Genomic DNA, 16,532 nt, shown 5'->3' on the forward strand with positions numbered 1-16,532 from the left:
AGCGCGGAGCAGGAAGTGGGTCAGAAATTCAGCGCGCGGCAGTGGGCGGAGCAAGATAGGAAGTTTGCTGCGATGGACGGGAGCGGCGATGGAGACTCGGGGGGTGGGGCGTAGGCGGCTCGGCTGGTTCATTTGCTGCTCTCAGGCAGTCAAGCGGGAGCTGGGCGCGGAAAGGAGGCACGTCTGGCGTATTGCTGCATCGGCAGGGATGAGTCAAGGGCGGGTGTCTTGTCCTCTGCCGCTTCCTTCCCCGAAGTTGGACGGCACAAGGCAGCTGGCTGACTGTCACTTGCTCGCCTGCAAAAACAGACTTGGAGGCGGCAAGGAGCACCAAGCACTGCCTCCGCGTTTGTTCGTCTCTCGGGTAAGGATCGGACTTGATTTGCGTATATGCTAAACAAGTTATAGCTTAGGGCCTCCCCCTCCAAAAAAATAAAGGGAAAAAACCTGGATGTACATTTCCAAAATATCAGATAAAAACAAATAAAATAAAACTTACATAAAGCAACAGTGTTTTTGTTGTGTAGGCTCCTATGATGTAAGTAATGGGCCCCGCCTGCTAGCCTGCTCCCTAAAATATCACTGGTTTGCTCCTTTCTATAGATAGGGTGCCTACATTCTGCATGGACTGATTGCATGGCAACATGTGCAAATGGCTTTAGATACCTGTTAGGTCGATAAATTACCATATAGCATATATTCAACACAAAAACAGTGACAATTTGTTGTTGACAAAGGACAGCTGGACATATAAAGGGCATCATACCCTTCAGTAGCTTAGGGCCTCATCAAACCTAAATCTAGCCCTGGACTTGCCGCAGCACCCAGAGGGACAGTGCTGGCGAGTAAGCGAGAGACGGGTAAGCTACCTCTCTGCTCGTGGCTGGAAGGATTGAGGCCCACTCGCTCTCGTTGCAGGCCAATGGGGAGGATTGGGAGTGCTGGACATGTTCGTTGCTGTCGCCACCATCTTCGCAAAAGGAGTGAAGGAGCAGGAGTCAGAGCTATATAGCAGGTTAACCAAATAAGTGACTATCCAGACAACGTTGCTTACACATCAAGGTCAAGCTCAAGCAAGACATCTTGATGTAAGAAAATATACAGGAAAAACCACTTGTTTAAATCCTAGTCTTGTAGCTGCTGAGCTGGGAGGCTAAGCATAAAGGAATTACTTGGAAGCAAGCCCAACTGAAATACCTTTATATAAGATCAGAAAAAGTGATAACCCACCACCAAAACAATGTTTAATGGGGAAGTCCCTGAATGGGAGATTGATGGGAAATGGTTCAGCTCAGACACTAATTTGCCACTTCATCGAAAACAGGTTTATTAAGTACAGCAGAAGATGCCACATCTTCTAAGAAACATCTGATTTCCCACTTCTATAAAGAAGGAATTGTGTGAAGGGAGATGCAGGCAGGTGCAATCTCTTTCATCTGAGAAACTATTCAGAGTATCTCAGTGTGTCTGTTCCGCCATATATGAACACAGAAAGGGGTTACAATGGACTGCATTTCTTAGATGTGCCCACACATGAAATAGCAGCATGCAGCTGTTTTGGCAGCTGACAGTGTACACTATGCTATGCTAAGTAGCTCTCGTTCCTTAGAAGATTTACACATGCAGAAGTAAAATGACCACCCTGTTCATAATACTATGCAGAAGGGCAAAATAAAATAACTCTTTTGAATCCGTAAGAAGCAAGCAATTGGTATTAGTTGAATAATGTTTAATTTCAATTAAATATAGATAGAAGTTAATACTTTACAAAGAAGAAAGATTAAAAAATCACTAATTACAGAAGATCAAAAGCATTCTAAGTGGCTTTATAATAAAAGACATTGCATTTAAATATCTGCATTACAGCATTAGAGAACAATAGTTTTAGACTGAATATTTTTCAATGACACCAAAATAAATAAAAACCAAGTATATTTTAGTATTAGTTGCAGGATATATGAGTAAATTGCAAATTGTCCCACTAAAATGCATGAAACTATAGGACTTTTGTTTATGTTCTGAGGCTGTTATGCTAGATCCATCATTTATTGGGCACGATCAGCACAAAAACCAAAAGAATTTAACATTCAAATGTAAATATATTCCAGGCTAATGAGAGGTTGGATCCACATCTTTGAGAGACAAAAAGGTATGTAATTTGTGATCAAAGTCAATAGGTCGATTTTGAGGCTCTTTATACCTCTGTGTCATTTTGATTCCCAGGTATGGTATAAGTTCACAATGATCTATGAAGCGTTCCAACTTCCTCTTGTACTTCTTTCGTATATAATCAGAGCTCTTGGGGTTATATGCTGCAGGAAGTTAAATAATAACGATTATGCCATATCACTTGTACTTTTAAATTCATTATGCAATTATACAACACCTAATGGCTAACAAATTGGGGTTGAATCCTGACAAGACAGAAGTACTGTTTTTGGGGGGACGGGGCGGGTGGGTGTTGGGGACTCCCTGGTCCTGAATGGGGTAACTGTGCCCCTGAAGGACCAGGTACGCAGCCTGGGAGTCATTTTGGACTCACAGCTGTCCATGGAGGCGCAGGTTAATTCTGTGTCCAGGGCAGCTGTCTATCAGCTCCATCTGGTACGCAGGCTGAGACCCTACCTGCCCGCAGACTGTCTCGCCAGAGTGGTGCATGCTCTGGTTATCTCCCGCTTGGATTACTGCAATGCGCTCTACGTGGGGCTACCTTTGAACGTGACCCAGAAACTGCAATTAATTCAGAATGCGGCAGCTAGACTGGTGACTGGGAGTAGAGAGATCTGCATTGGCTCCCAGTACGTTTCCGAGCACAATTCAAAGTGTTGGTGTTGACCTTTAAAGCCCTAAACGGCCTCAGTCCTCTATACCTGAAGGAGCGTCGCCACCCCCACTGTTCAGCCCGGACACTGAGATCCAGCGTCGTGCGCCTTCTGGCGGTTCCCTCGTTGTGAGAAGTGAGGTTACAGGGAACCAGATAGAGGGCCTTCTCGGTAGTGGCACCTACCCTGTGGAACGCCCTTCCATCAGCTGTCAAGGAAATAAGCAACTATCCTAATTTTAAAAGACATCTGAAGGCAGCCCTGTTTAGGGAAGTTTTTAATATTTAATGCTGTATTGTTTTAATACTCGATTGGGAGCTGCACAGAGTGGCTGGGGAGACTCAGCCAGATGGGCGGGGTACAAATAATAAATTATTATTATTGACAGATTACAGAATTATTTATGCAACATCAAGAGTTTACAAGATCTCCACACTGAATCCCTATCTACGTGACTGTTCACAGTGATGGTGCAGTTGCTTCTAACTAGAAATCCAGAATTTAGGTACAGTGCCTAACTTAGTTATCCAGTGGCCCAAACTAAATGTGATGGAGGTAGATCCATGTAGGTCTGCACCTTCAGCATGCAGAGGAAGGGTTAGATGTGCAATTTAAAGAGTCAAAAGCAGTGCACAGGTAAAGGTAAAGAGACTCCTGACCATTAGGTCCAGTCGTGACCGACTCTGGGGTTGTGGCGCTCATCTCGCATTATTGGCTGAGGGAGCCGGCGTACAGCTTCCAGATCATGTGGCCAGCATGACAAAGCCGCTTCTGGTGAACCAGAACAGCACACGGAAATGCCGTTTACCTTCCCGCTTGGAGCGGTACCTATTTATCTACTTGCACTTTGACGTGCTTTCAAACTGCTAGGTTGGCAGGAGCTGGGACCAAGCAACGGGCGCTCACCCCGTCGCAGGGATTCGAACCGCCGACCTTCTGATCGGCAAGCCCTAGGCTCTGTGGTTTAACCCACAGCGCCACCTGCGTGCACAGGTATTGGATGTCAAATCCTTCCTGCACCCCACACCTGTGCTTCCAGCTGGGCTTTCTTCCAGTATTGGAGTCAGGTGTAAGAAAAGTATCTGGAGGGATAAATTAAGAGTGTCAGGTAGGAGAAGGGATTCAGCACCCACCCCGCACTTTCCACTTTAATGGGGCAGGCCCATATCTAAAGACATGGGGTTGTATCCCGTGTAGTGTGCTTTGTGAATGTTCTGTCAGAGCAAGGATTTCTGCTATTGCAATAGAACCCTACCTTGTCACTTCTAGTTTGACCATAGACTATTCTAGGATGAATGTGTCCAGCTTGCAGGAGAATAGCCTTCCACTCGCATAAAGCAATTTCCCCTTTCTCCTATCCCAACACTCTTTCCCATGGCCCCCAAATCTCTTCTGGAGGGTTGAATGGGAGATCTTATTGCATGATCAGAACTCTGCTTGCATTGACTTGTGTCACCATGTATGTTCAACAAAATAATAAAAGATCAATGTCAAAAAGATAAACTAATTTTTATTTTATTTATTTCATACTATAATAGCACACATTTTACTGTACCTTTCAAATGATAGGCTATGAACAGCAGAGCAGTCCTTTTCACACTTATGAAAGGAAATTTTGGTTTTAAACAACCTACTTCATTCATTGCTTTTATCAGAGCTGTGGCCACACCCTACAAACAAACACAAACACTAATGTTAGTTGAGCAATACAAACACTATTCCGCGAATAAGGTTTTATGTTTTGTAATCTTTACTGCTTGGTGCTATCATTCATAATCTGGCCTTTAATTCTCCTCTATATCAATTACAGTGCCTTTCAGTTTTGTATCACTTTGAAAGTTGCTCAACATATTCCTAACTCTGCCATCCAAGTCATAGCTTCAGCAGCCCCTGGAGCTCTGATAAATACCTTTATCACCATCTGTCAGTTTGGAGAATACTGAATGACCTGCCAAAGCTTACAGAGTTAAAACAAGTGCAACATTTGGGCCCTTATTTCCATTACTGTCTATTACTTTAGAAAAAGGAGGGAAGGCAGCAGTCATCTTTACCAGAATAAAAGAAAACCCTTTGCAAAACTAAGACTAAAGCTGTGACATGGCTTCATTACATCACTGAATTCATTTAGCAACATTGAGATTAGATGCTGCCCATTTGAATCTTGGCCCCCAAAGGTAAGTCAATTTGAGTGTCATTAACAATAAATAATAACCTGTTCCAGGTATCCAGTCAGGGGAAGAGCTGTCAGCAATATTGGCTCCTTTATTGGGGGAAGTTTATGTGGGAGGGTCTGGTTCCAATATTTCTCTGGTAATCTAAGAATACAGAAATTGCAGGAGTTTTTTTTAAAAAACAAAACAAAACACAAAGCAATAAATAAAAGTAAAAAAGTGATGTATTCAGTACCTCATAAACTTTTGAAGCTTTTCTTCACTTTCAAAAATATATAGCTTGTTGCGATAAAGTACAGCATATTCAATGTCTCCAGGTACCAGTGCTTCGTACCTCAAAACAGCAAATGAAAGGAAGATATCATCAACACATTTGCATTTCATACTTGCTGCAGCTGGTAGGAGAACGTTGTTCTTTTACCCTGGTTTTAAGTGATTTGTGGCTTTACACTGAAATTTTATACTGAGTCCAGAAATTGATTTGCAGCCAGTGAAACTGGCATAAAAGAGGAGCTGCATGCTCCAGAAAAACATTTTGGACCAGGTGTTTTCAAAAGCAGATCCAGCATGTGGCAACAACCAGTCTTTGTATAATATTGCAATCCTATACATGCCTGCTCTGAAGTAAATCTCATTCAGTTCAGAGGAGATTGCAAATAAATGGGTATAGGATTGCAACCTGAAGCATGCATGACCATGGCCAGGTCTGCTTTCTCCAGAAGTCACAGTTGCTACACTTGCCAATGAAGTTCTTCTGGCCACACCTGCCACCTGGAGGAGCATCCCCAAACTATGGACCAGATTGTTTGAAAAGAGTACAACCTCATCCAAATCATGCTACATCAATATCCTTGGATCAGCACTTCTAACCAGCAATATTTCTGTCAAGTGGATTACATTTGTATGCCCACATCCAGTCCATTATTGATTGTGGATTCATGTGGCTGATCTAAATTTTTAATCCATGAAGGGTAACAGTTGCATAGTTTTTTTGAGGTGCAAAATAACCCTTTGGTGAATGGAATGCAGAAAAGCACCTTTGGATACACCCAAATAATGCAAAGATTCTTAAATCCTACGTAAAGTTATCAAGTACACTCCCACACCATGTTAACATCACCTTCACCACTTTAAAATTTTATTCAATAAAGTCCAATAAATAATATGATATGATGCAGAATAGTAATGATTCTGCAAAGTGGAAGGTGTTGTAGTTTGCCTGTTTGAGAACTTCTTAGCACAGATTGCATTTTTCTATATTTTTCTACATTAACAGAAATCCTTGGAAATGTGTTTACCTTTGCTTCCCATCTAGGTAAGTAACTGGACAGTATCCTTGCAATTCAGCTTGCATAGGAAATAAAGCCTTCACATCTGCTGCAGTCAGTTTCTTTGGTAGTTTGTGTGGGAGAGGGAGAGGATAAGGTGCTAATGGGGGGACATATAATTCTGGATTCTTCAGGAATTTCTGCATTGAAAGCAATGTATGAGAAGGAGGAGAAACATTTCATGTTTTCATTCATGGTCAAAATCATTTGAGGCTACTTATTAAGGAACAGATGTATCTCTCCCCCCCCCCCTTATTTCTTATATAACAGAAGTTTTGAAATTCTAGCCTGCAGACCAGTGGTCCATGAGCTTCAATCAGGTGGTGTGGGTTGTCTGAAGAACACCTGGCATAGCTAATGTGAAAGGCAGACATGGTGAATTAATTAAAAAAAATTGTATATTTGTAGCTGCTTTTATTTCTTATGTTGTGTTTTATTATCTGTTGTATTTTATATTATGTGTAGTTCAAGTTGTAATACAATAAAATATATAAGAAATAAGATCAGCAAGAAAAATACAATTAAAAAACATACAACATATAGGAGAATACATTATAAGTCATACAAAAGGCAGAAAAATCTTCCAAGTGGTCCACCAAGACTCTCAGCAATTTTCCAGTGTTCTTGGGGGTTGGGAACCACTGTTATATATAACATTCAACACCAGTTGCATTAGGTGCACTTCAGAATAAAGACATAATCCAATCTTGAATGAATGAATCTTTATTTGTGTCAGCCATCGGCCATAGCAACAAAACAACAACACGATATACAAAGAACAGAAATAAAAAGTCAATTATATAAAACACACTTTAGGGTCCTGAATCAACATTCAAATAGTGAATCTTATTCTGATTGCCCCACCTAAAAACCTTGCAACCTTTTGTGTCACCTGCTCATCTTGATCTGCCAAGAGAAAGGACAAGGTGGCAGTGGTTGGGCGACCCGGAATGGACAATAAAAGAGGGGTGATAATCTCATTTCTCAAGTCTTTATAAAGAATGCAAGCCAGAAGGGCATGCGCCACCAATTTGGTACTGCCCTCTCCACAGGGGCAAATATGTTTTTTGTGTGGAATCTGTTGGAATCGTCCCTCAAGTGCAACCAAGGGCAATACATTCAATATTGCGAGGGTAAAATATGTCTATATTTTAGAATTGCTAGATTATGCAGATAGGGTGCCAGAGAGTCAAAATGGGAAGGTGGAAAATAGGCATACCATGGGCAAAATGTCCTTATTGTGGCCAAGTTGTTCTGATGCTTGATTTCATTTAGGCCAGGGGGTTTAGCTTGGAACACTTCCAGGACAGATGGTATATGTTTACCATCTTTAGTGTGGGGAAAGAGTGTCAGAATTTTGGTGCTTTGGGAAGCTTTTTCTTTTGCACATAATACAATCTTTGTTTAAGGGACAGAATCCAATTTTGAGAAATAAAGTAGTCCAGGAGAACACAATAAAGGTAACATCATCATGGCCCAGCTTTCAGTGAAAAAAGAGGCTATGAGGACAAGCAGATGATATGATAGAGGGTGTAGACTTATTCGAAATAAAGGCAAACACTTGGGTATTGCCATCCCTCCTCAAAATCATCATTTCATTCAACACACACACACACACACACACCAGGAATGCAAACATTTGGAAAGAAAATTCTAACCTAAAAATGGAATTTCCCTTTCACTGGGGTCATTTTGAATAAAGGGTTTATAAAAACAAGGCCCAATGACAAATGCCACAACAAAACAATGGCTAACTATTTCTTGGAGTCAGCATCCATAAAACAATAATTTTGAACACTTCTATATAATTAAAACATTCAAAGTGCTTCCCATAACAGTAACATAGCTGTCAAGTTTTCCCTTTTCTTGCGAGGAAGCCTATTCCGCATAAGGGAATTTCTCTTTAAAAAAGGGAGAACTTGACAGCTATGAACAGTAAACTAGTTTGAGTGCCATATTGCAAATGGTTGAAGCTAACTGGAGGCTAGTCCTCAAATACATTTGTTAGTATTTAAGACACCCCAAAACTCTTCAATCTTTTGGCTTGCCAGGTGGCTCTGTGGGTTAAACCACTGAGCCTAGGGCTTGCTGATCAGAAGGTCGGCGGTTCGAATCCCTGTGACGGGGTGAGCTCCCGTTGCTCGGTCCCAGCTCCTGCCAACCTAGCAGTTCGAAAGCACATCAAAGTGCAAGTAGATAAATAGGAACCGCTACAGCGGGAAGGTAAACGGCGTTTCCATGTGCTGCTCTGGTTCACCAGAAGCGGCTTTGTCATGCTGGCCACATGACCTGGAAGCTATACGCCGGCTCCCTTGGCCAATAATGCGAGATGAGCACGCAACCCCAGAGTCGGTCACGACTGGACCTAATGGTCAGGGGTCCCTTTACCTTTAAGGCCACCAAGTGAGTGGTAAGACTGCAAGTAGGGAGTTTCCAGCCCACACTGAGCTACTGCAGGACACCAGCTCTTTGAACTTTTATTTGTATATACCGGTACATTGTGTCAGCACCCATTTGCTTTCCAAATGGATTATGTATATATATTCTACCCCTTTTGATACTTACATCTAGTTCCTCTTGTCCAGCCATTTTGTAGTAATGTCCTCGAAATTCTGCTGCAAACTTTAGAGAAGGCGTTACAGAACAATCAACGAGCTCTCCCTTTTCTGCAAGGCTGACAGGACAATATTGCCCAAACTCTCCCAGCCGAGACAGCAGTTCTTGTGGCGTGATACACAAATCGGCAATACTGGCTGCCATTCCTGTTAACAATTGGATACAATGCTGTGAAGTTTCACCTGCGACACTGCATATTTGGAAGATTATACCTATTGTCCTGATACAGTACGTGAAAATGCAAAAGCTATACCAAACAATACAGAGCAAATCAGTATGTTATACTGTATATAGCTTGGTTGGCAGGTCAGTCTGATTAACTTCTGTGAATATCAAGAAGTTAGAAAGATGTTTCTAATTTAATCTAGCCTCCATGAAACAGAAAGCTCACCAGTTTGTGGAATCTAAAGGCTTACTACACATGATTAATTTATTAACATGCTTTGTACAAGTTAGCTATACTAGCAGTATTGTATTTCATTCACAGCTGAAAAAAATTCATTTGCTAAATGGATTTTTTACACGAAGGGCACTAAATTACAACTAGACTTTGACCATATGTAGCTTTTCACTTCCGTTTCAAAACAGAATCTGGAGTTTGCTTACAAAAGCTGCTTTGAATAAAAAATGATTAACAACAACAACAATAATTGAAGTCAAGTTTCAAGCTATCCCTACCTCATATTGGTGAAAGGGCAATCTGGAAGGATCCTTGCTCTACTAGATAACAGCACTACCATCCTATCTACCATTTGGGTTGACTTGTAACCTAAGGTTACCAGATTTTTTTCAAAGAATCCAGGGACACATTTTTTTAAAAGAGGAAAAAATACTTATTTTTTTAAAAAGTTTTTTTTTTTTAAAAAAAAAAGAAGTAATATCTTCTCTTCTGTGGTCTCCTTTGTTGCACAGCCTTAATCTGGGCACTGGCCTGCTCTCTTGGAGTGCTAGCCACTGTGGAGTAGGCTTGGGTCGGGCCTGGGCTTGGCCACATGTCCTTGCCGTCCCGGTGCTCTCCTACCTCTCCTCTTCAGCAGCGACAGCGGCACAGCAAGGTCAGGGCTCCCTTCTTTTTTCTCCTTCCTTTCTCTCTCTCCCTTCTCCTCCCTGCATTGGCTCCAGGGTTTTCCTGGCCCCAGAGCACCGTCGGGCATTTGGCAGGGTGGCTGGGCGCTCTTGTGCCCAGCTTGATTTGGGTCGCAGGGTGTGTGTGAGCGGTTCCCCCAGTTGGCGCGCTGGGCATCCCTGGTTCCCCCTCGGCAATGGTGGTGGCAGCGGCAGTCTCAGCAGCCCAGAGCCAGCCTGGTAGTGCAGTTGACTCTGGCTGGCTTCAGGAGCTGCTCGCTGCCATGGCGCCCGCCATTTTGCCTCGCCAGAAGTCCCCATATGCTGTGTCTTGTGCCGTTGAACCAATCACACAACATTCATTCTCTACTAATAAATCTACAACACTTAAAATATAAATCTGGGGACATGAAATGAAATCCGGAGACGGATTGTGTCCGGGGACATATTTGTAAATCCAGGGACTGTCCCTGGGAAACAGGGACGTCTGGTAACCATATTGTAACCCCTTTGAAAGATGATGGGCAAGAAGCAGGCTATAAATGTATAAATACAGATGATAACTGCAGAACTTTTGAATTGGTAAGAGTTGTATACAGTGTTGTGTGAGCTGAAAGTAAACTTCCTCTTTCCTTTCAGCAGCACCCCCCTGTACTCCCAACAAAAGCATCTCCCAAGGGCCGGGGGGAGGGGGGGAAACCTACTGAGCATTGTGGGCTGCATCTTATGGGGTTGCAGTGGGAGGGAGGGAATAGCCCAAAATTGGTTGGAGTAAACTTGCAACTGTGGAGTGCTAGGTTCTTCCACCTGATTTGGTGTGATTCATGGGATGAGTTCTGGTTGAGAGCAACATTAATGTGAACAATGGCCAGAAATCTGGGACTCAAACAACCTCAAAGTCATGATAAAGCAGAGTGTAGACCAGCCCAAAGATTTGTAATGGGTTCATGTTCTCTTTATTATTCAAATACAGTGGTACCTCGGTTTATGAACACAATTGGTTCTGGAAGTCTGTTCATAAACTGAAGCGTTCATGAACTGAAGCGAACCTTCCCATTGAAAGTAATGGAAAGTGAATTAATCCGTTCCAGACAGTCCGCAGTGTACTTAAACTGAAGCGTTCATAAACTGAAGCGAACTTCCCCATTGAAAGTAATGGAAAATGAATTAATCCGTTCCGGATGGGTCCGCGGTGTTCATAAACCGAAAATTCATAAACCGAGGTGTTCATAAACTGAGGTTCCACTGTAGGTCATGTGCTTCTTCATCAGACTCTGAGCTTCTATTTTTAAGTTTCATATTAATATTCATTTATTTGACGTTAAAATCAAATCCAAGTCTAACATAACAGAATTACATATAAAATCTACTAACAAAACAAAAAAAACTCCCATTAATTTAAAACAGGATTCTTTGCTTACCTTGTCGTATTCTTTCCAGATAGATCTGGATCTGCTTGGTGATTGCTTGAGTTTCCTCAAGTATTTTGTTCCAGATCCACCATTTGCTGTGTGTTCCATCAATCACATACCAGTTTTGGTGCTGCTCCTCGTAGTAAGGTCTTATTTCTTCTGTTTGTGCTCTGTAACACGAATTCTTGATAGAGAGAATATGGGAACTGTCGTGCATTGGATAAGGATATCTGAGAAGACAATTTTAAGTGCATTAATATTAGGCTTTAATATCAGCCTAGTATGAGCAGTAGGTTAGTGCACAATGGCCAACTGCTCCCACTTCACTACTTCCCTGGTCCATGTGTGAGAAACCTACCAGGTAGCTACTATTAAGCTTGGCTTCCTGTTATATCCAAACCTTAACAAGCCACAACTGCTAATCAGCCTTAAACCATGGTTAGTTGTTGGCTTACATGTTGTGGCTTGTTAGGAAATAACAATCCACAGTCCATTGTTTGGATGTAAAGGGAAGCCAAGTTTAATTGCAGCTTCGTAATTTGTTTTTTTCTGTTTCTGCTAGGGGAGTAGTGAAGTAGGAGCAACTGGACATTGTGTACCATGTGGCTCCTTCTCAGTAAACTATGTTAAGCCAGAAACCATGCCTTACTGTGAAGTATTAATGTGACCTGAGGGGGTTATTACTTCACACCCTTCATGGTGTTGCTACCTGTTAGGGTTTTGTTTATCCTGCAGTGCTCTTCTGAGGACCTCCTTCACATCAATATCTAATTCAAAGATTTTTACTGGAATGATTTTCATTTCTTCAAGAAGGTCTACTTGTTTTCTTGTTACAGGGTATCCATCAATAACAATTCTGTGGGAGGGGAAATGACCACAGTTCAGATTGGGTTCAGATTTATTATTTATTTCTGTAACAGTAACTCTTGTTGATGAAGCCCATACACATGCCAGGATATCCTGAATCAGTAATAATAAAATAAACAGAGCCAAACAGCATATTTATTCTTTAGTATTCCTATTGGCACTGTGCCGATTTCCAGAATTACCTTAAAGCTTTGAATCAGACTTTTTTTAAAAAGAAACATAACCAAGGCAATACATTTTGAAGGGACTGAATAAAACTAAAATAGGCTGTCAAAACATACATAATATCATTCACCAGGGAACTAAACTAAGTAGGTATTTTTGAACTAGCAGGCCTCGATAGTATTCCAACAATGTACATAGTCCTAAATTAGGAGTGAGGAACCTTTTTGGCTCTGTGGGCAAACTTTGTGAGGCGCAACCCACCTGTCAGTCACATGGTGTCCCTTCCCACCTTGTGTGGGGTTCCCAAGCTTCTCGAGTGCAAGGGCCATTGCCAGCCCCACAGTTTGTAAGCCTCATGCTTTTCCTTTTCACCTCTAATGTCGGGGCAGCTTCCTACCAAACCATCAGTGCTGGGATAGAGAAGCTGTTTCTACTGACTGGAAACTGCTTCTCCTCCTTGAGAAAGTCACAAACCTACTGCCCATCAGCTGATAGGTGGTTGGGATCACACCTTCTCCAGTACAGCAACTATCATAAGCCCACTTTAAGCTCCCAATTGTTATTTGAAGCCTCAATCCACACATTATGTATGACGGATGTAAGGGAGATGGGTATGGCTGCCCAGCTTTGCAGAGCAAATAGGGAGGCCTAGTAGGCCAAGTTTGACCCTTAAGCTGGAAGCTCATCACTCCTGTGCTAAGTTATAGCATATCAACTACAGAATCTGTTCCTCCTGTCCTTAGTCAGGAATCTTATACAGTCGTACTTTGGAAGCCAAACAAATCCGTTCTGGAAGTCCATTCAGCTTCCAAGGCATGGCTTCTGATTTATTGGAAGCCCTGCTGAACATTCAGCTTGCAAAAGAATGTTCGCAAACTGGAACACTCACTTCTGGGTTTGCGGCGTTTGGGAGGCAAAACGTTCGACTGCTAAGGCGTTCGTCAACTAAGGTACGACTGTACATGTTTATAGACTCAGATAATGGCCTGGTTCACAAGTCATACTAAGCCAAACCATGGCTTACCATGAATGTGTGGGCTCCAGGAGAGGCGAAGGTAACCACTTTGTTCCTCCCCAGTTGCTCTACTGCTGTTCTGCATGAAGCTAAGCTATAGCTTTGCTTAGCATGTACTCTGAACCTCAGTTCATGGTTTAGCTTACTCCAGACTTACCAGAAGTAGTAGGCAAGGTTTGTCCTATGGTTTAGGGCTCATGGTATGTCCGGGAGAGCTAAACCACATGTCTGGGTTTGGATGACATGCTAAGTCACGGGTTCATGTAGTGTAGCATCAGAGCTACTGGGAAGGCGCAAAGGGGCCGTGATCTCCTCTCCAGGAGTCTGCACTCTGTTGTGTTCATGGTTTGGCTTTGTGTGTTGTACAATCCAGGCCATTATGTTCAATGGAATTTACCCCCAGATAAATGTGCATAGGACTGCAGCTGGAGCCCTTCTCTGTTTCACCAGGGCTTTAAAAAAATGAAAATAAAATATATATTTGCTGGATTAAGAAACAAACTACGTTTCACAATTTCAAGTACAATTTTTACTATCCTCCTCCTTTAATGCAGAATACCAAAACAACCTGATGAGAAATGCTTATAATCTGCCATCATGCGTAGCTGAACCTTTATGACCAAATTGTACAGCATTATTTATTACATTTTTTGGTTTTATGTTAGGCAAGGCAGAGTTGCATGGCAGACAAAGGCAACTGCCTTCCATATCTACTGGAAGCAATGTTATGAAAATGTAGTCCAAAATTTGGCCCAACTGGAAGCAATGCTATGAAATAACTAAAGTGAAAGTCTCTCACCCTGAGGTGTTACACACAGTATCCATCAGTGAAATATCTAGAGCCCTCACGGCAAGTTCATCAGGTGCAGTCAATCCTTTCTGAAGATGCCACTTCAATATAAGCGCTAGTTCTGTCTCTGGCTGATTATTTAACACCATACGGATGGCATCTCCCATGGAAAGGCGCAACAATCCATATTCTTTTGCAAATCTTTTAGCAACTGCAAAACAGTTTTGTTGTTAATGAGCAGCTTTTGACCACACCAACACATAATACTGACCATTATGTTTTAAAAGGAAAATGATTGTGTCAATAAAGCAGAATCACAGTCATAGGTGACACTCAGACACCACACAGTTAAAATACATGGCTTCCCCCCAAGAATCCTGGAAACTGGAGTGCTGTTAAGAGTGCTGGGAATTGTAGCTTTGTGAGGGATAAACTACATTTTCCACTTTCGTTTGGAACATGCCATGTACTTCAAACACATCATGTGGACGTGTCATTAGACCTAGACAGTTAGGATAAAAGCATAAGGTTTGCTATGACTGGTTACAGGTAGGTAGCCATGTTGGTCTGGATCGAAGTAAAATAAAAAAATTCCTTCAGTAGCACCTTAAAGACCAACTAAGTTTTTATTTTGGTATGAGCTTACGTGTGCATGCACACACACTTCTTCAGTTTGCTATGACTGTTTTCTGAAAGTAGCCTGCTAAAGGCGATCCCTTGTACAGCTTAACATCACCCAAGAAAAAAATAATGTGTTGGGAAAACCTAAATGAACTTACTGGCAGTATAGTTATCTGGTAGAACAGAAAAATACCATCCTCTTCATAAATGCAATACTGTTATACCTATATATAAACATCTATACACTCAGGATTCAAGACATACCTGTAGTCTTTCCAGATTTTGGAGGCCCCACAACTGCAATCTTAACTGGCACAGTTGGCTTCGGCTTCGGCTGACGGAGATATTTGATGGGATTTTTCATAAATGTATCCCTGTTCTCTTTGCTTGTAAAGAAATAAATACAATTCCGATGGATAAGTGGAAAGCTAGGAGTATCTTGATTTTGAAAAGGCTTGATTGCATCTCCTTCACTTAGCTGTAATAAACAAAGAATTATTGACCTCCAGAACTGCTGTTGTAACTATTTTCCAATGAAAAATGTATATTCACAATTTTAAAAAATATTATCTTTTAATTTATAAGAATGAAGCAAAGTTTTCCTATTGAAATTACTTATGCTAGCACAAATACTGGTAATTGGTGAGGAAAAGTTGGCAAGAACAGTCACATCAGTTAAACTAGGCCATTAAAGTAACCAAGCAGCTCTTTTAATGCATTCTTTTGCAGAAAACCATTATGTTAGTAAGAACAATAATAATTTAACAATTTAGTAATTTCTTCTTGGGGTGTCAAGTGCCTATTAGTTTGGAAGTGAAATGTAGCTCATCCCATTTTCCTCATTGTCACTGAATGTCAAAGTTAGGAACTCCTATTTTTGGTTCTACTGTTTGTTCAGGGCAGATATACCTCTACTCACACAGCTACACTAACTTGGGTTTCTCCTTTGTTTTATAAAGGCAACTCCCTTGGGGCAAAGAAAAAAAGGATCTAAAGAAAACAGGCGTTGGGTAGGCTATCTGAGGGCTTCTCCACACTTCTGCTTGTCCCGTGCCTAGAAAGCATGGGTCCAAGCTTTCTAAGCATGGATCCAAGTGATTACGATTGCCTGTCACTTCCCCCTGGAAAACCTGCTCTTTAGTGCTAAATTGGAACAAACTGCATTCTTCCTTTGGGGCAGGCATGTCCAAAGTCCGGCTCGGGGGCCTAATCTGGCCCGCTGGCTGGTTTAATCCGGCCCCTGTGGCAGTTTATTTCCTGGTGTTTATTCCCTTATAAAAGCTGAACAACTTCAGTCCTAATCCTAACTTTGGGGTTAAAAAAGCTGAACAACTTTGGGTCTAATTCATAAAAAAAGTTCAACAATCCTAAAAAAAAGCTTGGCCCTCACACATGTTCTGGTGCTCTTTGAAAAAAGTTTGGACACCCCTGCTTAAGGGGAAGGGCTGCAGTCCAGTGGATCTGCCTTGAATGCAGAAGGTTCCAGGATTAATGCCTGGCATCTGCATGTAAGGCTGAGAATGTTCCCTGTCTGAAACCCTGGAGAGCCACTGTCAGTCAGTTTAGACAATACTGAGTTAGATGGACCAATGGTCTGACTCTGTAGAAGGCAGCTTCCTATGGGATGACTTCGGCTATGCGCTGGCCTGCACATGGTCAT

The 16,532-nt window shown here is 42.0% G+C and overlaps 1 protein-coding gene and 1 long non-coding RNA gene across 3 annotated transcripts in view; one reads left to right on the forward strand and one right to left on the reverse strand.

Annotated features, from left to right (window-relative positions):
- The first annotated feature begins 47 nt into the window (after nt 1–47).
- LOC118082196 (uncharacterized) lies at nt 48–6,728 on the forward strand. The gene is made up of 3 exons (XR_015948935.1): nt 48–364; nt 4,843–4,996; nt 6,592–6,728. It is a non-coding gene; the product is annotated as an uncharacterized LOC118082196 (long non-coding RNA).
- Nucleotides 1,715–16,532, reverse strand: part of AK9 (adenylate kinase 9) — a 62,398-nt gene continuing 47,580 nt past the window's right edge. For both annotated transcript variants that reach the window (XM_088666005.1, XM_035109257.3), the window contains exons 32-41: nt 15,137–15,350; nt 14,261–14,462; nt 12,124–12,270; nt 11,424–11,644; nt 8,887–9,083; nt 6,292–6,461; nt 5,229–5,327; nt 5,035–5,137; nt 4,378–4,492; nt 1,715–2,312 (exon numbers count right to left, since the gene is read on the reverse strand). In XM_088666005.1, coding sequence (XP_088522131.1) covers nt 2,110–2,312; nt 4,378–4,492; nt 5,035–5,137; nt 5,229–5,327; nt 6,292–6,461; nt 8,887–9,083; nt 11,424–11,644; nt 12,124–12,270; nt 14,261–14,462; nt 15,137–15,350 — 1,671 coding nt within the window. In that variant the 3' untranslated portion in view covers nt 1,715–2,109. The remainder of the gene's footprint in view (nt 2,313–4,377; nt 4,493–5,034; nt 5,138–5,228; nt 5,328–6,291; nt 6,462–8,886; nt 9,084–11,423; nt 11,645–12,123; nt 12,271–14,260; nt 14,463–15,136; nt 15,351–16,532) is intronic.

The sequence above is a fragment of the Zootoca vivipara genome, chromosome 3, assembly GCF_965207765.1.
Source record: "Zootoca vivipara chromosome 3, rZooViv2.hap1.1, whole genome shotgun sequence".
Lineage (NCBI taxonomy): Eukaryota > Metazoa > Chordata > Lepidosauria > Squamata > Lacertidae > Zootoca > Zootoca vivipara.